The sequence below is a fragment of the Magnolia sinica genome, chromosome 1 (genome assembly GCF_029962835.1).
Source record: "Magnolia sinica isolate HGM2019 chromosome 1, MsV1, whole genome shotgun sequence".
NCBI lineage: Eukaryota > Viridiplantae > Streptophyta > Magnoliopsida > Magnoliales > Magnoliaceae > Magnolia > Magnolia sinica.
This window is the reverse complement of record NC_080573.1, coordinates 4,160,451-4,183,768: the sequence shown is the minus strand read 5'-3', so window position 1 is coordinate 4,183,768 and position 23,318 is coordinate 4,160,451. Positions and strand designations below refer to the sequence as shown.

Sequence of the window (23,318 nt, the reverse complement as noted above, 5' to 3'; positions counted from 1 at the left end):
ACAATGGTGACGTAGGAGTTCTAAGCGTGCTCTTTGGCAGTGCTGTTGGTTGACAATTTAGAAAGCAGTTGTCAGATGGGTCGCCAGTCGCCTAGTGTGGGATTTCTGGGCCTTATTTTGTTTTTGCTTATTCTGCTTGTGATTCGATGGCTAGTAGTGGTGTGACAAGAGGGTCACTTATCATATTGTCCATTACTGCCATGTTTTGTTTTGCTTTCATAATAAAAAATCTCATCATTAAAAAAGAAAAAAGAAAAAAAAAAAAAAAAAAACTGCAATAATTATGGTGAGAAAAGAAAATAAAAGAAATTATGATTACCCAGTTACTTACTTTTCATACAGTGGCTTCCGCTGTTGAGGCTGCTCGTACTCAAAAAATTCAAATACCAGCTCAATATCATCCCGGGACGAAAATACAGAAGACAAATCAGAAGAGTCATTAGCATCAGATCCCAATGAGTTGGATGACTTCAACGAGTTCTCCACCAAGTCAGCAGGTACTGAAAATTTTGTTTTCTCTGCATTGCAAGGATTGATGTTGGTCGCTTGTGAGCATGGTATATTTGTACAAGTCTTAGTCAGAGACAAACGCTGTTCATCTTCTCCCTTTTCTGGCACTTCAGAGCCAAGTTTTTCTGTCCTATGGCATTTTGAATCACGCAGATGGCTAAATAACTGCACCGCTGAGAGGAACGGAACAAAATGAGCATGGAATGAAATCCCATCAGCATCCAGTCCCTTTAAATTTTCAGAATCCTCTGCCTTCACTTCCAAACCATAGCTCCCTGGTTTCTCATACCAATTCCAAACAGTGCCTAAAGGAATATTAGGAATTTGGTGTTTGCAAAGGGAATTATTAAAAGAAAGCTGATTCCCTGAGCATTCTTCACAATGTTGCAGAACATATGCAGGACAAATAACTGGAGAAGCAGAATGGAGCAGTCTCTCAAACTCAGCAAGAGGACAGCCTGTTGCCAGCTGAACGCATTCAGATGCCATTTGCAATCTGTAAGCTTCATTCAGAGCTTCCACTGCCATCTGTGACCCAATGTACAATAGAGGTATGTTCTTCAGTTCAGAATCAGATGCAACATACTCCCTTCTACTCTGTTCTTTGTAATTTCCTTCTGCGGTGCTAGGTTTGTCAAACTGTGTTATTTCACTCTCAATTTGAAGCACAGTAAGTGTTTTATTAGTTGTTGGGTCTTCCAGATTTGAGGTTAAGGATGCAAGGCCACAATCAAATGAAGAAGCCGGCCCACAAGCAGAATTTCTGTACCCTTCTTGACGCATTTCTGCTTTCCCATAATATGAAATTGGTTTATCCTTGAGATCTTTTGCATCAACAACTCCATTGCCTTTCACAATCCAAGAATGTTTCCTCCCAACAGGTATCCACTTCTGTATGCTAGCTCTAGAAGCAAAATCTTGCCTGACACTATCCTCATACGCAAGTTCAATCTCTAGGCATGCAGGTCTCCTTTCCCTGTTTCCTAAGGAAGCATGCAAAGACCCAACCAGAACATGTTCAGTCCTTGGAATCTTCATCCAGGTATGTGTTTGGACTTCATGAAATGGGGCTTGATCTGATGGACCAGATGATATTCTTCTGTGTGGCACATTTACCTGCACGAGAGAAGAACGAGCTGGATCTGAAGGTAAGCATTCAACGTCATTGTTGTCAGTACTTTTATAAAGACATGGTTTTGTCGAAACTTCCGAGGGTTCCTTCTGTGAAAGATATGCTTTATTTCGCAGCTTATATAAGTTCCCTTTATTAGCCCAGGATCCCTTTTTGAAATGGTAGATGTTTTCAGGTTTGGGTAACTGATTTGGCTTCTCTTTACACTTTCCCCAGTCCTTATTTCCCATGATGTCGTCTTGATGTGATTGTGAAACATATTGACTATTACCGCCATGGAACCTTTGCTGAGCAACCCATTGGAGAGATTCAACCAGTACATGAGGATGAGTTCCATACATTCCTTTCTCATTGTTCACGAACTCCTTGACTTTTCTGGTTAAGGAATTCGGCCTGGTAGAGGAAATTACAGGAGAGGGTAGCAGTGGATCAGTTGAACAAGGATTATGCTTCACTTCATGTGTGCCAACATCCATCTGCACATGGACAGGATTTGATCGTTTTGCCCCATGACTTCGTAAATCTCTGATACTTTTCTGATTCTTCTTCCAGATAAACTGACTGTTGTCCTTCCCAGTTTGGCTAGGGTTGTTCCCTCGACTAGACATGTGTACTGTGTCATTTGAACTTTGAGATAGCTTCCTACGATGTTCAACCTTTGTACCTGTTGTAACTGCATGAACATCACTGATGCTGGAACAATGGCTGCTGGATTTGATTCTGTCAGCACTGCCACCGTTGACAGATTCTCGAGCACCCCCTAACATTCCCAACTCACGTGGATTATCTTCTGATATATACCCAAGAGAAAGTACCTCTCCTTGGTCTGAAATGATTTCCTTCATATCAGTATTCAATCCTTTCAATCCATGGATGACTTCACTTGAACCTCTACCAGAGATGCTAGTGTTGCCTTGGCCACTATCCAAAATATCACACTGGGTCTGACCCCTATCGAGATTTGAGTTTTTACCAGAAGAGAATTTAGAAAACAATTGGCCATCACGGTTATTCGCTTCATTCAAACACTTGACTGTGGGTTCACAGCAAGAGACAGATTCAACAACTGCAGAAGCTGGAACTAACTCTATCTTTTCATCAGCCTTACTTGTATACCTTGTATCGCTGGACTCATCAACATTAGGATCTTTGGAGGCTGATTCCTCAAGAGATGAAAAACCCCTTTCAACCCCTGTGCAGTTTGCTTCATTACTAATAGCGAAGCATGACGTATCAGCAGTTTCCAAACAAAATTCTGAACTAGAGGTTGTGAGTGTTCTGTTACAGTTTGTATTAATGTTAGAATCATTGAAATTCCCAATCTCCTTAGGTGACTGGTAAGATACTGGTGCAATATCTTCAACATAAACATTCGGTGCGATCACAGTGGAACCAGTCTCAGCAACAGGACAGGTTTGACTAGCCACTTCGGCAACTCCTTGAATGACAGCATCATCTATACTCTTTTTGGTTGACTTAGCCTTCCTCTTTCTGTATTTCTTCTTTGCGATATTCTTTACAGGTTTCTCTGCAATGGGGGAATCTGTGACTGGGGCAGCCAAACTGTTCACGCCAGAAGCATCTAAGCCCAAAGACCTCGAAGACTCATTCATGCCATCATAAGCCTGCTGGGAGGGCCCAGTACATTGTAAATTCTCTTTGGATTTGACATGTGGTGAAGCTTTATTTTGTGACTGTGTCAAAGCTTTGGACCTTGATATATCACCAACTGCAGAATATCGTGACGCACATTTAGAACCAAAACCATTGCATCGCTGGTCGATCCCTCGTAGCATTGTAGATGGGAATGCTGATAGAATATCCATCTATTGATGAGATCTGGGAACAAAATGCAACTATAGTCAAAATACTTTAAATCCTACTTAAAAAGAAGAGGTAGGTCAATGATTTCCACTGTACATTGGATGGGTACTTGCTCAATCATCTGAAAATGATGTGCCTGAAACAAACAAGAATGGCAGACTTGAATGAAAGCCAAAGCTAGTTTGAAATGAAAAGGAAAATCATTGATACACAACAAGTAATCAAGTTTCCTTGTGAAAATGCATTGCCATGAATCCAACTAGCCCTAAGATGATGATCATGATGATGGTGATGGTGATTAATGTTGTCAAAATCCTACAATTTTCAATTTACAATATACGATTTGAGTCAAATCTTAAGCAAAACGATTTGAATCTCACCTCGAATCCCTTTTTTATATGAATCCTACAATTCTATAATTTGAATGCTACAATTTATGATTCAAATCCCAATTTACATTTCAAATTATACTTGCTTTCTTCTATTTTAAGCTTCACTTGGCTTTCATTTTATGTTTTTAAATTGGTAGGGGCTTTAAGAATTGTTTAAAAAAGGTAAATTATTTTATTTGTTCTTTATAAGACATTAAATGATATATATACTCTTCAACTTTAAATCATGGAGCTTGTTTTTATGATTTCTTACTTCTTAAATGGTCAAAACACCAAATTGATGTATGACTTATCTGGAATGTTTTTGTGGATGCTTACGATAATGTTGACTTATATATATTATGGAATGATTTTTAGAAATAAAAACTTCTTTTTCTTCGGTCTATAGTATCAAATGTTGCTTTTCCAACGTGATTCTACATTCAAGAAGGTAACAAGAACATAAATTATTAAAGGATCCTTGTATGTTTTTAAGGGATATTTATTGAAAGGAAAAAAAGGAAAGATACGAATCCTTTAACATTATCATGACATGGTATTACTTGGTGCATATTGATGGCAAAAGGATGATTGATAGAGTTTTACTTTCTTTTTTTTTCGTGTTTTAAGAAAATTACTAAAAAAATCTTACAATTTACGATACAACTTGCGATTCGATATGATTCAACCCTTATTATGATTTACAATACGATAACGATTTTGACAACCTTGATGATGATGAGGGTGATATGTTAACTTCAATGAAATGAAACTCTAATCACTTGAATTAATTCATGGATTTTAACTAATGACAAGGGGAGGCCATTATATCAGTGACACTGGTCCAAGATAAATCATCATCATCACCATCTAAGCCTTATTCTAATTAATTGGGGTTGGCTACATGAATCATGCTCTGCTATTCCACTCTATGAAGCGGCCAGACCTTCAACTAGACCATAGTTCATCAAGTCTTTTCTTACTACCTCCATGCACATCCTTTTGGGCCTTTCCCTTGCCATTTTAGAGCCTTATGTTGTACCAACTCACTCCTAACCAGTGTGGTTCTTGGTCTCCCTTGCACATGACCAAACCATCTAAGTCTACTTTCCTCATCTTATTACTATTGGTGCTACTCCTAAGTTCCCCCAAATACATTCATTTCTAATTCTATCTCATCTTGTCACTCATCCATCTCAACATCCTCATTTTAGTTACACTCATTGTATGAACATGTTATTCTTTAACTGCCCAACATTGTGTCCCATAAATCATAGTTGATCGTATAGTTATCTTGTATAATTTCCCTTTCACTTTGAGCAGTACAGGACGATCACATAAAACTCTAAATGCACATCTCCATTTCTTTTTTGAGGGATCAAGTTGCAACATTTTGGTATCAGAGCAGGTCATCTTTGGAATTTTTTTTACTCATCATATCTCCCAATCGCTTCAAAGGAGGTGACACAGGAAGATTTTGTGCAAGTAACCCAATTGATCTGCGCGCTCACAAAACAAGTAGATCAATTCACGCACACGGTGGGCAATCTCACTAATCAAGTGGGAGAGCTCCAGTGCGGAGAGAATCCTGAGATCGAAGTTGGAGCACATAAACACACAGGGGGAGGTCCCCACCAAGGTCATAACCAAGCGATCAAGGGTTCAATCCCTAGCAGTTTTACCTTTCAGATATATATATATATATATATATATATATATATATATATATATATATATATATATTGCAGTTTAAAGACACTATCACCTTACATTTTTGCCACCACCCTTGGCATAAGTGTGGAAAATTGAATTTTTGTGCCAATCATCAATTTCTACAATTTGGCTTAAGGTGCAGCTAACAATTGCAAGTGGCACAATCTCAACTCCTTCAAATTGATCCCCGGCTTGTGATTAGACATCTTCCTCAGTGTCAGGGTTCGTCTAAAGGGAGACTTCAAGCTGATTGATATGTGCATTGGTCGCGGTCAATTGAGTCGCGATGGTCCTATTATTTGCTTCAATGGCCGTCAGACGGTGGTTAATAGCGTTAAGGGCATCAGCAATCTATTCTAGATTCATAGTGAGATGTAGACCAAAACCACGTCCAAAACAAGTGAGCATACACAAGGTAACTTTTAGGGGAAAACCTAAATCTAAGGGTAATGTTATGACAAAGACAAAACCAATATAGAAATTTAGTTAGACATGCTAGGGACACTAATCCTAAAATTCAGCAAGCCATTGACCGATAAAATACTACGCTGAAAATTCGGCAAGATGGCAATCTGACCGATAAAATACTACGCTGAAAATTCAGCAAGATGGCAATCTGCCAAGCTGAAAATTCAGCAAGCAAGTAATCTGAGAACTACAAACTGAAAATTCAGCAATGGGGCATTCCAAACTAAGAAACAATTCAGCAATATGAATATAAATTCTATAGGTTCTAACAGCCTAGATGTAAATTCTACCATAAATATGACTCTATCCTAAGTGCAACACAAAAATCGCATGCTAAACCTATCTCTAATACCAAATCTGATGCAGGACACATGATTTGATGCAGGATACATGATTTAATGCTAGCATGCAATATGGAGATTATGAAAGAGTTCATAAAATAATTCAATTAACAAACAATGCTAACTCACCACGTAATTAAGAGTAAACATTAGGAAATAAAATCTGATTTAACATAATCACATACTCGCATGCTAAGAAATCACATAAATTAATTAAAACTAGGCCCGATGAAGGATAGAACTCCCAATTTAGTATAGGCACGTTCCACACTCAATGGACTGACTTGTAGTTCTATGATTAGGGTTAGGAATGGAAAAATATGAAATTTGAAAAATTAGGGTTCACGGGAATTGGGGACTTTGGAATTAGGGTTTTTTAGAATTTGGGAAAAAGATGAAATTAGGGCTAGATTTGGTGAATTGGTTAAGGGGATTGATGGAGTCAGGTATCGGTAAAGGGGAATTAAGGTTTTGGATGAAGGCAAGTTAGGGATTTTGAGGCAATTAAGGAAATTAGAGATTAAGGGTTTGGGAATTTGGGAAAATTAGAGAATTAGAGACTCTAGGGTTATGGTTTATATGTAGAGTTAGGGATGGGGAATCAAAGGGTTTTAATGGGGGAAGCTAGGAGAAATCAAGGGATTGAGGGATTGTTTGTACGGTCAGCCTAGGGGCTTGCACGTGTGGTTGTACAGTCACACGTGTGGATTGTTGGTTAGGATTTTGGGGTCCTCAATACTTGATTTCGGTTGGGGTTGAAGTTGGATGATGAAAAACTGAAGAAGATATGATTTGGATGGTTTTGGATAGGAATGGAAGAAGAAAGATGAAGTTTTTGGAAAAAATACATCTTTTAGATAGAAAAGAAGAGAGAATGAAGATAATAAATGGAAGCATCACACCTCCGTTGAATAGGGAATGAAATCACACCACACCCAAGCTCCAAATCACTTAGACTATTCTTCAAATCACACCACACCCAAGCTCCAAATCACATGGACTATGCTTCAAATCACATGAAGAAAAGAAAACACAAAGCTTTTTTTTTTCAAAATAATGACATTAAGGTTCCACACACACCCCCTTCCTCTTTTATAGTCTCAGAAAAGACTTTTTACAAAAAAGTGCTCACAGATAAGATTCTCAACATAAAGACACTTAATAAATTAAAAGTTGTTATTAACTCCCTAATCTCAACACAAATATAAGTTATACCAAAAATAATGAAGCATGTAAATAACTAAACTATTTCATGGCTCATGAGGTCCACAATCAAGATGTCCGATGATAATGATCCAATGGTCCGATTATCGTGTCCACCCTATCCAACAGTCCGATATGTCCAAGCTCATATATGCAGCCCACGTGCATCTTCCCAGTGTGGGGTATTCAAAGATGCACGAACATGCACACGGGGTCTTCAACGTGTCTGGGAATGTGAATTGGGTCAAGCAAGCCCCATGTAATGATTGCCTAGCCATAAGGAAACTGGCTCAACCCTCCTCCAGTGTGGGGTATTCAAAGATGCACGAACATGCACACGGGGTCTTCAACGTGTCTGGGAATGTGAATTGGGTCAAGCAAGCCCCATGTAATGATCGCCTAGCCATAAGGAAACTGGCTCAACCCTCCTCCAATATGGTGCTTGGATGTCCTCATCAAAACCCTATCTCTAATAACATATAGAAAGGGAGAAGACATTTAGGGAAAAATGGTGTTAACTCTCTCCCTCCCTCCCTCCCACCCAAATGTAGATGACTAAATAAAGCACATGGAGGTTGACCATTGTTTCGAATTCAAAGAGCCAAATGTTAGAAGTGAATACCAGCACATAACATATTTATGAAAGGTGATAACAGGGAAGACAACAGGAACTGTAACGACCCTGATTTTCGTGACCCACTTAAGACCCTAACTAAAATAAATTTATAATTTAATTTTCCTTTATTAATAAAACCAAGCACTTAGCCCGGTTATTAGGAGCACTCTCGGTAGAGGGATAGGTTAGGGGATCAACTCCCAACACCACAAGAATTTTTGTTTTTGACAAAACCCACAAATTCTTGTGAAATCTTCTAGAATCGGGGCTCTTCTTCTATTTAAAGGGAAGATTTGCATGAAATTTTTGCAGAAAACACTAAACTTAAGAGAAACCGAGAGAGAGAGAAACCCTGCAAAAGAGGAGCCTCCGCCGGTAAGCTTTTCATCCATTCTACATTATTTCTTCATAATTCCTATCTGAAAAACCTAGATCTAACCAATGGACGTGGCGGCTTAACCCTAAGTCCATTGTCTTGATCTATGGAGAAGCTTTTGAAAAGAGGAAACGGTTTTCAAGCTATTTCTACATATTGGGAAGATCAACTTTGAGAAATCCAACTGTGTCAGTCTAAGAGATTCCAATCAAAGGATCATAAAGGCGAATCACGTTAGGACCTCGAATTCTAGAGTAATCCGATTGAGGAATTCCCATAGCCATCTGCGAATTTCGTAGGTAACAATAGTTTATATTGAAAACAGTTTTCAATCAATAGTTATAGATTCCGAATATTTCGGATATGAGCAATCCTTTGGTTTTCCATATCCAACAAAAAATAAAACCATTAGATGGGTTGCACCCAATTCTGGAATCAATAAGAATTCACCAAAACTAAGGAAGAAGAAAAACTCTAAAATTCTCGAAAACTGTGTAACTGAACCTATTTGACTTCGGTTGTTTGATCGAAGTCAGTGTTCAATCGATTGAAGAGAGTCAATTTCTGTCCGACGACCAAATTCCAAGATTCATAACCTGGTTCAACTAATCAAACTTGAGGTTCGATCGATCGAGGGAATCCTCGAATGATCCCGATCAATCGAACTCATTCGATTGAGGACGACCAAATTTGTCTGGCGAGCAAACTAATTTAATCCGATCACGCTTAATCGATCGACGAGCAGGGTTCGACCGATCGAATATGGCCACAAGTGTCCAAAGACTTAATGAATGTAATTCGAATTTTATCAATCTAAGCCCAGTTGTCTAATCGATCGACTGCATTGATCAACGGTCACTATTGGTTTCCAAATTTAAAGTTTAGAATTTATGTTTAGGCATCTTGCTTGGATACTCCACTTGTTGGAATAATATAATTAAATTTTGGTGTGCTAAACCATCTTAATAGGGATTCGAAGTAAAGATTCCAAAAGGTCAGATTAATTGAAGGATTCAACCATACCATAAATAGGAGAATGAATTCCAACGTGTCTCATATCTACAGGATTAAGATAGAAGATTTGATGGTTGAGATTGTTCCAATTGATATGGTTGTTGTATGATTGTTGAAATATTGTGGAATTGTGATCCTTGCTTTATGGCATATGCTTTAGAAGATCCTGATGAATGCTAAACATGCCCGTATGACAATCAATGATATCATGAATCCATGTTTCCTCTCAGAGAGAGATGTATCTAATTGACTATACATATCGATGCATACACATTGAGCATACATTACATGCATCCATGTGAATGCATGCACAACTCGTGCTTAAGTTCTTAGGGGATCTCCCTGGATGGATATGCCTGGTAGATTCATTACCAGATGCCCACGATAGTGAAAGCCTATTCATGGAGTGGATGTACAGATTGCCCATGCCCACCTAGGTGGATGTCTGTCAGGTACAAGTTACTCATGCCTACCTAGGTGGATGTCCGACACATACAAATTTTGGGTTGACGGATAACCAACCTAAGCAAGTGGACGATCTCCACATCCATGCTCATGTTGCATATATATAATATAGTTTGGTTGTGCTATCTTATATTATGTTTTGTATGAACCATGCTGGGTTCACTCACTAGCATGGCCAGCTAACGTTGTGGATTAATAATCGTATAGAGATGGGCGATGCAGGACGATCTAATCATGTGCCAGAAATTGAGGACAAATTGGTTGATAAAACTCAAGACCAATGGTCGTATTTGGCGGAAGGCAAACTCGTTGCATTAGACAGCTGAATTTATTATGCGGTTTATTCTAGGAGTTTTAGTTCCCATTCGTTATTTACAATGTTATATGGATTAAATTGAGAATTGTTCATAGCACGATATAGTTGAATTATGATTGATTATTTTAGTTTAATGAGGTCTCAAATGGGTGGACTCAGATGATTCCTATTCAAATGATGTGGTTTTGAATATACGTGATGGAAATTATAGGAATGTAACCCAAACGTGGATTGTCGAAACTTGGGTCTGAGGGTGCACACTCAGTATCCGAATTTTGGGGCGTGATATGAACCAATCTTTAGGCACCATGGTTTGTCCCACTGCGCATTGGAGTGGGGCAAAAAACAGGAAGCGCATCGTGTGGTCTGCTAGTCTTCACCTTTTTTCCACCTCAGATCATGATGGTTGATATTTCGGGTCCAAACATAAACACTTGAACTTTCTCCTCCTCCTCCTCCTCCTCCTTTACTTGAGGAATGTAAATATTGCCATCTTTCCCCACTAACTACTACACATGCCCAAATGCATCAATGAAGTTTTTTTTTTTTTTTTTTTTCCGTTTTCTATATTACAAATCAGCCATTTTGTCTTTTACTTAGAGACCAAATATAGATCGAAAGGACAGAAAGGAAGAACACTGTCCTCCTCAATCTCTCATCATCTTATAAACCGTTAAAACCCTAAATACCAGAATCTGACCCATCCAATCATCGAATTGGGAAGTATAAAAATTCCAACAACCAGATTATAAACAAATATTTCAATTAACATGGGTCGCTTAGATTAAAATATAATAACAAAGAACAGTATATTAAACCCTAGTTTCATACAAACAGATATTTCCGAATCCATACCAAGAGTTGAAAGAACGCACCATCACAAATGCATTTTCTGACCAAATTTCATCTAAAACCCTAGAAATCATAAATTAACCAAAGTAATACATACATGCTGATTCTATCAAGAAATACAAAAGCAAACCCTAATTTAAGCAAAATCAAATATCCGTACTAGAAATCTATCTGAAATGAGAGTCTCCTAGCGCAATCTGGCCTAATCAAACACCAAAATGACGAGAATCATACAAGATTCATGAATAATAAACAAATTATACTTAAAGAGAAAACGAATTTTCCTTTAAAGATTCATATCAAAAGCAGAAAACAGACAGAATACCCAAGAAGATCAAACAGATAAAACAGAAAATGAAGGATAAAAAGAAATAAAACCTGAGAGAGAGAGAGAGAGAGAGAGAGAGAGAGAGAGAGTCGTCTTCGTAGAAAGAGATGAAATGGGAGCGAATGGTTTTGAAGTTTTAAAATAACGATTTGACGATTTTTTATTTTTATTTTATTGTTAACGGTTTTCTTGCCCGCCCGTTGAAGATTTAGAAAAGATTCGGGGGCGCGCGCCATTCGCACATGTGTAGCCGTTTACACGTGTTGGCCCGCTCGTGCGTCTGTGCTCGTGTGAGTGCTTCTGGGCTCTCTAAGGGAGTAACTGGATGACGTGATGATCTAAACCATTGATATAATGGGTGCCACTATGATACACCATGGAGGTATAGGATTGCTGGGCACATGAAGCTAGGTGGGGCCCATAATATTGGGCGCAACAAATCCACCTCATCCATTCATTTTTTCCTAATCATGTTAGGACATGTGCTAAAAAATAAGGCGGATAAAAAGCTCAGGTGGACCGCACGACATGAAATAATAAGAATTGAATGTCCACCGTTGAAATATCCACGGCTATAAAAGTTTTGAATCAGGATAATATTTCTACATTTTCTATTTATGCCCATAATAATGACCTTATGATTTGAATGGATGGCATAAAACATCACGGTAGACACTAGTCGGTTTCAATGATAATATTTTCTTACCTACTCTTTTCTATTGTCTTTAGTTTTGGATTTGCCTCAATTTTAGACGTATGTCTTAATATAATCTGAGGCAAAATAGATGGACATTGATCCCTGGCTTGTCAAATCAAATCTATTACTTGATTTCACCAGTCATCCTGATTGACGGTGTAGATATGACCCCTGCCCTTCCAAATGATATCTAACCACTCATGTCATTTGTCTTCTCGATGGGAGCGGATTAGATGCAGCGGGCGTCACTTAAGACAGTGCGTCCCTTACCATGGGGTCATCTTCGTGTATTGCATATCCAAACTGGTCATCCATGGATAATTTTAAAGCATGAGTCTAAAAATGAGGTAGATTCAATTCTTACGTGGCATAATAAATAGCGATGGTTGGTGATTAATGATACATAAAAGTGATATTTGTCATTTCATTTCGTTCGAGTTTTTGTGACCTTATGAGTAGGTGGGATGGCAGTAGAACATTAAGAAGACCTTCCTATAGATGATAGGAAGTTTTAAATGGTATAGCGTTCAATCACCACCGCTTCTATTAAATGGTCCACTAGAGATTCTTATCTTTCTCATTTTTAATGGATCATCGAAAAAATGATGTGGATCAAAATTTTAAGTGAACTACACCACAGGAAGTAGTGGGGATTGAATAGCCACCGTTGAAAACTTCTTGTGGTTTACAAAAGTTTTGAATCAAGCTAATTTTATGTTTTCCATTCATCTATGTTTATGTGACTTCATGAATAAGTTAGATAGCAAATAAACATAGGAGTGAGCCGTCGGAAGGTTTTAATGGTAGGCATCATTATCTTCACTACTTTCTATGGTGTGGTCCACTTGAGTTTTGGATATGCCTCATTTTCGGGCTCGTACCCTAAAATAATCTCGCAACATGAATGAATGGGGTGTTAAGCTTGCAGCATAGGGTTGAAAGTTGGGCGGGTTCAACCCGACCATCCCGTGATCGACCCGACATTGGGTTGGGCTCGGGTCGGATATATCGAGTCCGATTGGGTCGGATATATCGGGTCCGATCTCAAGCTTGGGTTATACAAACACTAACCCGATAAAACTTGGGTTGGGCTCGAGTTAAGGTCTCGAGTTGCCCAACTCAACTTGAACCCGATCAATATATTAGTTACTTATAAATTATAATTGAGTGTGGATTGTTTGTGTCGAAGGCACATTAGTAATGTCGGGTCTCATTTGTCCACATCATTTCCAATGACTCAAGTTAACAAGATATGCTAGCTCTCTCCCAAATAGATTGCGTGCTATGCTACATGACTTTTAAAGAAGTAATTATCTTATATTTTAGCTTGTTTTTTAAAGAAAAATAAAATTCTTTACGATGAATAAGCACATATATAATTAATAAAATCATAAATATAAAAAATAAGTTCTATATTGAAATATAATAAACTAATATAATAATGAAAATATTAGCACGTATACACCCGACTAACCTGATCAACCCGACCAAGCCCGCTTGAGGTGGGCTTGGGTTGAGAATTCCCAACCCGAGGTTGGGTTGGGTTGGGTTGGATTAGGGTTGAGGTATAAGAGCCTTGGGTTAGATTAGGGTTGAGCACCAACCCAAGCAAACCTGCCTGACTTTTAGCCCCATCGCAACATAAATGAACGGGGTGGATAAAACAAATAAATCACGGTGGGCCCGTGGAGCTTTTGCAGCAAGGACCATTAGGGAGCTCCGTATGGGAGGAGGTGCCAATAGTCCGAATGAAATTCGCACGGATCCTGCCATCATGGATCATTTTGCGACGTCTCATTTTATTTTGGTGCTTTTAAGCTTCAGGTGTGACAACTTGGCATGGTGAAGGGCATCCAAACCGTCTACCATTGATGCCTATCATCTAGATAAATGTTCAGTCAATTGATAAAGTGGGCCGCATCTACAAGATGAATGGATGGTTAAAAAGTCTCTAATTCCATGCATGCACTCGAATCCAGAACATTGAAATGACGGGATCCACAGCTGATGGTGCATAGGCACAGCCCCAAAATCAAAATGATAAGTGGATCCTGACTTCAGCTGTAGTTGAATTTCCACCGTCAATTACTTATCCATGTTAACTGTCTGTTGCTCCAACCTGAGCGAGGCACCAGGCTAGATTTATGATAGAAAACCTACTAATACTAGCATGGTTTCCGTACTTGGTGACTCATCTCGATTCAATAAGGTTGACTCTTGTCCAGCTTATCCTAGTCGTGGATCATGTATTATATTAGAAATTTATACAGGGCCTGTTTGGATACCACCAAATAAGTTACTTTTTAACTTAATTTTTACACTAAAAATTACGTATTTCAATTTTTTAAAAATTATAGTTTTTAACCTGTAACTTTTCAATTTTCTTCCATCAGTCACGGTTCTTTGACAAGGAGACTCTCTCTCTCAGTCCCACTATCGTTGTCAAAAGAGGCCCACATGATGGGTTGTCCCATCAAAGGTAGGGCACAATGATGGATAATTTATATCAAAGGTGGGGCCCACATATCAAAGGTGGGGCCATGTGATGGATGACCTTATATTAATGTGGGCCCATGCGATGGGTAATCTGCATTAAAGGTCAGCACTTGATGATAAATAGCCCATGGCCAAAGCGGACTAGTATAATGGACAATTCACTTTAAAAGTGGGGCCTACATGGTGGACGGTCCACATCAAAGGTAGGCTCCGCATGATGGGGCAGTCGACATTAAAGCAGGGCCACATATGATGGATGGCCACATCGAGGTGAGCCCCAAATGATGAACGGTCCACATTGAAAGTTGACCCTTAATGATGAATGGCCAACATCCAAGGAAAGCCCCGCATGATCGACAACCCATGTTGAAGGTAGGGCCCACACGATGGATGGTCCAAATCAAAAGTAGGCTTCACAAGATGGATGACCCACATTAAGGTGGGCCTCATGTGATAGACAGTCCACATCAAAGGCCGGTCCTAGCTATAGTGGCCTACATCAGCTGGGCCCACATGATGGACGACCTACATCTAAGTTGGGACCACATGAAGGATGATCCACATCAAAGGTGGGTTCCCATGGGATGGGCAATGAATGTTGAGGGTGGGCCCCGCATGATGGATAACCAATATCAAACTTAGGCCCTACATAATGGATGATGCACATTAAAAGTTCGCCCCTAGTGGTGAATGGCTCACATCCAAAGTGGGCCTTGCATGATGGATGACCACATCAAAGGTGGGGCCCACACATTGAACAGTCTACAACAAAGATTGGCTCCGCATGATGGACAATGAATACAAGGGTGAACCAAATAAACCTAGGGAATAAATAAATATATGATGTTCGAAATAAAACATGGTTCTTTACTTTCTAGCCAGTAAGTATAAGTTTACCAAATAAGCTTTTTATTCAATAAGAAAATTTTCATATAAACTACTCAAGGCATAAGTATTTTACAATCCAAACACCCTCTAAAAGATATGAGAAAATGCACCCTGCTAATCAAAGTGGACGTAGGTACCAAATTCCATAACACAAAATGGCACTGGAATAAAAGTATCACCTCACTTGTATTTTGCACCAAATTCCACAAAAGAACTCAAGCACCTGAGGTTAGGTTTTAAAATATAAAAAATTAAAAATCATAAATGAGGAAATTTTTGGTATTTTCAATTTATCCTTTTATTTATTTCATCTTCTAGCATTAGTTATTTCTTTTTAGTTTCTAATGCTGTTTTAATCCCATACTAAAAAGAACGTGGGAAGAAAAAGCTTATATAAATTAATCATTGGTTTGTTTTCTGAATCATAGAAGCAACCTGGCATGCGCACAATCATATCAAAGAGAAAATACTCTCAGACTTTTCAAAAGGAAATTATTTGTAAAGTATCATTTATCTTAAGTGGTGCAAGATTTAGTTCATGAAGTAACCTCTGACATCATAGAAAGTGATTAAAAAAAAAGTTATCATACTAGGTTAAAATTAAGAGAACACCTCCAACAACTAAATAGGTGGATAGCAGCCAACTACATTGTAGTACTCCACTTTCTCAATTCACACACACGCACGCGCATACATGCACAAGAAAGGACATGACCCCAAAAATGAGGCAGATTCAAATCTCAGGAAGCAGATTGCATAAAAGGGAACGTCATGGGCCCACTGTGATTTATGTATTTTATCCATTCAATTCATACATTTTACCGGATGTTTTCAGTGCTTGAGCCCAAAACGAAACACATCCAAAGCTCAAAGTGGATCATACCATGGAAAAAAGTGTGTGAATTAAACATCTATCATTGAAAATTTCTTGAGGGCCAATGAGGTTTAATATAATATTTATGTTTTCCCTTCATCCATGTTTGTGTGATCTCATAAACAAGTTAGATGACAAATAATGGAAGGTTTTAATAATGGAAATCAGTATTCCAACGGTTTATTGCGTGGTGTGGTTCGCTTGAGCTTTGGATATGCTTCAATGTTGGGCTCAACTCCTAAAATGGGTTGGAAAAATGGATGGATGGCATGGATAAATCACGTACATTCACAATGAGTCCAATAGAGTTTACTTTGTATGATAAAAAGACATTAAGTAACTCACTAGGGATTGAATGCTTACTATTGAAAATATTTTGGTGGCCTCCAAAGTTCCAATCAAGCTGATACTTGTGTGTTCCCTTCATTTAGGTTTACATGACCTTACCATCAGATTGGATGACTAGGGGTGTACATTGAGTCGAACCAAGTTGAGTTGGTCACTAGCTGACCTCAGCTCGAACCTGGCTTGGCTCGGTCCTCGAGCCTAATTGGCCAGCTCGGCTCAATTTAGTCAGTAGCTTGGGCCACTTCGAGCTAAGTTCGCCCATGCAATATTTTTCACAAACACATGGAGTGCACCTTCAAATTCTCATTAAATGTAAAACATCATCAGTGGTGTTACAGGTATTTCATTAAACACCTTGTAAGCAACATCAAAATCAAGAAAAAAGAAAAACAAAAGGAAATTTGTTTAATGAAACAAACCTTCCTTGCCACAAGTCGACACTTCGTTGAGTCATTTCATCAAACACTTGGTGAGCAACATCAATATTAAAGTAATCGAGTTATCGAACTGTCTGAGTCGAGTCGATCTGGGCCAGCTCGAACTCATTTTCAAGCTCTAAAAACCAGCTTGACTTCGATTGAACTCAACCACCAGCCGAGCTAATTCAAGCTTTTCCGAGCCAAGTCGAGCGAGTTGACCGAGCTAGCTCCATTCCACACCCAGGTGGATGACAAATAAACATTTTAATAGGCCTTCAAAGTTTTTCAGCGGTGAGATTTTTATTTTCGTTAATTTTGGGCTCGGGCGCTAAAATCAGCTGAAACTGTTTCCACGTCTTGGATAAAACAGATACATCATGGTGGGGGCCACGCATCTTTGACACCAACTACCTGGGTGATGCCAGGGTCACTAGCCAAAACGAAGTCCATCCAACCTGTTCATAAGGTCAAACTGACATGGATGAAAGGGATGACACAAGTATCAGCTTGATCCAAAACTACAGTCGCCCTCAAGAAGTTTTCAACGGTAGGAGCTTAATTCACACTGTTTCTTGTGGTGTGGTCCATATCAGCTTTGGACATGCTTCAATTTTGAGAACATGCCCTACAATGATCTGGTAAAACAGATGGACGGCGTGGATAAGACACATACATCACAGCGGCCCCACTACTCAATACGCAATCCGCTTTTCTAAAACACAGCCCTCTTTCGAAAATAACACGATACCCAACGCACCCTCCGGCCCTCGGAATCCAATATCTCGATTATCTCGATCTACAAAGCCATTGAAGAGAAGATTTTGGCCGATCAATCGACCTGCAAGAAGGTCCATTTACTGTATTTTCAAGCGCATTGGAGAACGAAGGAAAAAGAAATCAGATTTCCCCCTCTTCAAATCCTTACGTCTACGAAGCTCAATCCAGTTTTTTGTTGGATTGAATCTCTTCCTGAGCTTGATAGAGGTATGTTCTTATCCCTGAATATCTGTTAATGAGTTCCTTTTCATTTCCGATGCAGATTTATGTTTTCTGTCGGGATTTATTTATTTTTTATTTTTAAATTTTTTTAAAAATCCGTTTATTATGCAATGTGTGTGTATGGCATGCTATACAATGTTGTTATTTTTTCAAATTTTTTGTGTTTATGGAGGTGTTTGGGTGGCTGTGCAATGTCTTTTATCGCATGGCCCATGTGATGGTTGGATAGGCTTGATTTTTCTTAGGTGGCTCACAGGTGGCTATTGTTTTTATGGTGTGGCCATTGGCCAGTCCAGTAGGGCTGGTCGAATCCATTTTTCTGTGTTTTGGCTGTCCATTGTTTTTTTTTTTTTAAAAAAAAAACTTATTATTTATCATATTTTCCCAAAATTTTAATTAAAAATAGAAGTATCGTGCAGCTTACACTACATGCTACAGGGGGCTGAATGCTGCGCAATATGCTATGCGCTATTTATAACAAACTTGTTGTCTTCACCTGCCTGGTGGGTAGGAAAAAAGTTTTAAAGATAGACAATTTCCAAAAGAGGTCTGTGATCACTCCTAATATCTGTGCCTTATTTATGCCAGTGAGAAACTTTAGGAGATGCTAAAATACCACATATTTGCATATTTAGGAATAAAAAAACCCAAAAAGAATGCTTACATAATAAGTTTCCATTTAATAGGGGCCTAAAAGAATGTGTTGATGTAAGAAACCGATCCAACCATCCCATTCATCCATCCAACCATCCATCCAAATGTCCGTCCAAACGTTCATCGATATTTTAGAATATTGACTGTTGGGCATGGAAGCAACCTTAAATCAAAGCAAACAAGCAATAGAGAATGAAAAATCCAAGCACACACAGAGAACACGCGAGATTTTACTTGGAAAACCCTTGCGGTAAAAAATCACGATACAAAGCGATGATCAATGCACTATAATCAAAAGAAGGTGACAAGAGATGGAACAACTTACATTAGAAACCCTAGGTTTCTCTCAAAACCCCTGAGTATTCATGCTAGGCTCCAAAACCATCATTCTACTTTAACACTAATCGCAATTAGAAGGCTATTTATACACTTCCGTACAAGATTAGGAAATAAAACCCGCACTTACGCATTTCGTCGGTCGAACCAATGGGACCTTCGGTCGAATTGACAGGAACCGACTCACACCCATCCAGTCGAATTGAAAACGTGCAAAAGTGGATACCGTGCATCTGAGAATTCACCCACTAATTTTTTCGTACCGAAAGGGACACTGGTAGAATCGAGACAAGGGTCTTCTCTGCACTAGGATTAAAGACATTCGATCAACAATCCCCATCGTCGCTTTAATCCTCCAGCTCCACTGCTCCAAGCTACTATCATCATATCTAATCATTTTTAATATAACATTATCATCGTTTCGTGCACACTCCGTCTTCATTTATTCTTTGCCAACCCCATAGAAGCCGAGCAAAACTTGAACTTCTTTGTAGGAACAACTTTCATAAGTATGTCCGCTGGATTCTCGCTGGTGTGAATCTTCTCAAGAGTGACATCTCCTTCCTCTAGTTGGTTATGAATTTTTAAAAGGTCTTTGGGAGCATGAGTTGGATTCAGAGGTGCTTCTTGATGTCCTTAAGAAGTTGCTCCCTCTTTTAGTGAGAAGGATGTTGTTCACAAATGGCACTCTCTTGTAAAGGCTTCCTTAAGGTTCTCCGGTCAGCGAGGTCCTTGGGCACCCCTTTCGCAAATATTTTGGATTGTTAGAGCCCCATGACTCAAAAGCCTTTGGATGGAAATGGCTATGGGAGCCTCCAAAAGAGGAACATTGGCATTGTATATATTTGCTTCACGTGTTTGAAGGAGTCTATCAACCAATTATTTCCCTTCATTGTGAGATGGCTTTGGATATTTTGGGCTTTAAAAAAAAAAAAGAAAAAGAAAATTGCTTGGGTTTGTTTGAAGTTGATAGAGGACCTTTTGGACAAATTGTCTATGGACCCATTTATTTTTATATTTTATTTTTTTGAAAGGTTCTACGAGGCCATTTAAACCAAGATGTAAAATCCTTTGGCACATGCTTTCGATTGTGATATGTGTGATATTTGAAAGGAGTGAAACAAAATATTCTTTGAAGGCATCTCCTCTCATTTAGACTAAGTGAACAGAAATTAAGATTTTCATTAGGAGTTACGGCCTTGCATTACAAGCTTTCAAGGGGGTGAGAACTTTGGCCATCTGCTTCGTAATTGTCATAGGATCATTGATGATTATAACAATTCCCTAAAAGAAGTTGATGCTTGGAGGCCACTGCCCAATAGTTGAAACTTAAAGTTGATGGTAGCCCAATGCATAATCCAAGTGCATCCAGGATAGGTGGAGTTTTAAGGGGCAATGCCGTTTTTTTAAAATGCCTTTCTCCACTGAGCAGGTAACGGTCATTCAATGGAGCTTTTTGGCCATGAAAATTGGTATGGAAGTCTTCTCAAACATTTTGTATGGCCACTACTTGTGTAAGGGGATTTTCATAATGCTATTTGTGTGAGTCGAGTATAAGCTCAATTCACCTTGTCTATTAAACCAGGTTAGACTGCAGACCTCTTACACGGAAGTGGCAGCTAACTATTGTTTCAAGGGAAGGCAACAACAGCAACATTGCTAAGTCTTTAGCTAAAGAAGCAATTTTCAAATAATGATTTGAATTTGCAATTCCAATCCATTATGACTTGTAATCCTTTCCTTTCTGTTTTAAGTTGCTAATGAAATAAAATTAGTCCCACTACTTTTCTCCCTTGAGTTTGGTGACCTTATCATGTTGAGTTTCACAAACATTTTTTTATATATAAATCTTGGCATTTTTATCATATCGAGCAATTTGGACAGGATTTGTATCTCTCTTGTTTTAATAAGATCTCGTTGCTTATAAAAAGACTTCTAAGAAACAGAAACTTTATCTGCCCTGTAACACTAGTTACGTACAGTACATTGCTTTGCCTCTTTAAAAATGTATTACCACATTCTTCCATGCTGCCAATGCCACCCGCAGATGGCACATTGCTTTGCCTCTAAGAACTCATACAAGTTTTTATCTTCTCCCTTGCACCCTGTTTGATATCATTAGGTGAACCTTCAAGCTAATTACACGCTTCTTTGGATTCATGAAATATGAATGACACATGATTCATTAAATACCATGCACTTGTATTTATAACAGCCATTTTGCTCTATACAGTCGTCTAACAATGTTGAGGAACCCAAAGATGAAGTGTGCAAGGGCATGGATGTTGCTGTATCATCTGCAGAAGCCCAAACAACCTGGCACGACACCCTCTCGAACATCCTCCAGCAAGCATCAGTATATGGAATAGCTGCTGGGTACTGCATTTCAGCATCACTCCTGTCCATAATCAACAAATGGGCCAACATGAAATTCCCTTGTCCTGGGGCCTTGACAGCTCTACAATACTTCACGAGTGCATTCAGTGTCCCATTGTGTGGATGGTTGAAGCTCGCTGAGCATGATCTGCTCGAGCTATGGACCATGTGGAGGTTCCTACCCGCAACAATCATTTTCTAGCTCTCCCTCTTCACAAACAGCCTGCTGCTGCTCAATGCGAATGTTGACACCTTCATAGTCTTCCGCTCGGCGGTCCCTATATTTGTAGCTGTAGGAGAAACTGTCTACCTAAACCAGCCTTGGCCATCTCTCAAGACATGGCTTTCGCTTACCTCCATGTTTGGGGGTAACGTCTAGAGCTGGGCATCGAGTCGAGTCGGATTGAGTTAGGGCTGACTCGACTCGATTCGGTTTTGAAGTAGGCCTGACCTGAACTTGATCCAACTCGATACCGAGTCCAACATGCCTGACTCGATCCGAGTTCGGTTTGGCTTGGATTGATCCGGACCGAGTCCGATCCGGTCAGAAGTACCGAGTCGGATTGAGAGATGAGGGAGGGAGGGAGTGGAGAGTAGAGAGAGGAGGAGGGTGATGGTTGTGGGTGGTTGTCGGGCTTGGAAGAGGAGGATGAAGAGGAAGGTGATGGTGGTGGGTTGTCGGGCTTGGAAGAGGAGGAGGATGAGGGAGGGAGAGAGAGAGTTTGGGATCGGGTCGAGGTAGGGTGCGGTGGGTAGGGTTACAGAGTCGGGTCGGGTCAGGTTTCGGATCGAGTCGTGTCTAACCGGATCGAGTTTCAGGTCAAGTTACTGGGTAACTCGAACTCGACTCGGTTTCAGTTCTGATTGGGCGAAGCCTACTCTGTTCGGACCGACTCACTCATTCGGTTCGAGTCGAGTTAGCCGGATCGAGTCATCCAGTGCCCACCTCTTGTAGTGTCATCTATCTGTTGACAGACGATCAGTTCACATTGACGGCATACGGTTGGGCTTTGGCTTATCTTGTGAGCATGACGATAGATTTCATTTATATAAAGCCAGTGGTGATGACTATAGGCCTGAACACTTGGGGTTTGGTGCTTTACAATAACCTCGATGCTCTTCTTTTATTCCCACCGGAGCTGCTTATAATGGGCGAGCTGGAGAAGATAAAGCGCGATATTGAGGACAACTCGGCTTGGAATTCAGGCGTGGTTTTGCCAGTGGGTTTGTCATGCTTGTTTGGTTTGGCTCTCCCCTTTTTTGGGTTCTCTTGCAGATCAATTTCTGCAACAGGCTTACGGTGCTCGGTATAGTCGACAAATTCCTGACTGTTGTGATAAATCTAGTATCTGGAACAAGCATTCTACCACTGGGGGAATGTTGGGCTTTTGATATGCATGTTTGGTGGGGTTCTTTATCAGCAGTCTATGACCAAGCCAAAGGCTGCTGCTGAAACAGAAGCAGTTGCAAGAGTTGGTGATGAGGAACAACAGCACCTTCTAGAAATGGAATCTGCATCAGAAGCAAACACTACTGAAAAGCCTGTTGGTTGATTCAGGAGAGGTAAAAATGAGTGTTCTTTTTTTATTTTTTTCCAGGCAATATTCTGGGCATTCCTTTTGTTGTATTCTTCTTGAACATATCATTGGCCATGAAAGGAGAAAAAGAAAAAAGAAAAAAAGAGGATAAGCGCATTCTACCA

The 23,318-nt window shown here is 39.5% G+C and overlaps 1 protein-coding gene and 1 pseudogene across 3 annotated transcripts in view; one reads left to right on the top strand and one right to left on the bottom strand.

Moving 5' to 3' along the window:
• Window positions 1–11,677, bottom strand: part of LOC131237161 (uncharacterized) — an 18,895-nt gene extending 7,218 nt beyond the window's left edge. Inside the window, exons 1-2 of one of the 3 annotated variants that reach the window (XM_058234844.1) lie at window positions 11,580–11,677; window positions 332–3,602 (exon numbers count right to left, since the gene is read on the bottom strand). In XM_058234844.1, the coding sequence (XP_058090827.1) occupies window positions 332–3,468 (3,137 nt within the window). In that variant the 5' untranslated portion in view covers window positions 3,469–3,602; window positions 11,580–11,677. Of the gene's footprint in view, window positions 1–331; window positions 3,603–11,579 lie in introns of those variants that run through there. The other 2 variants (XM_058234832.1, XM_058234838.1) reach the window with 2 other exon arrangements.
• On the top strand, window positions 7,755–23,318 carry LOC131223238 (GDP-mannose transporter GONST3-like; annotated as a pseudogene).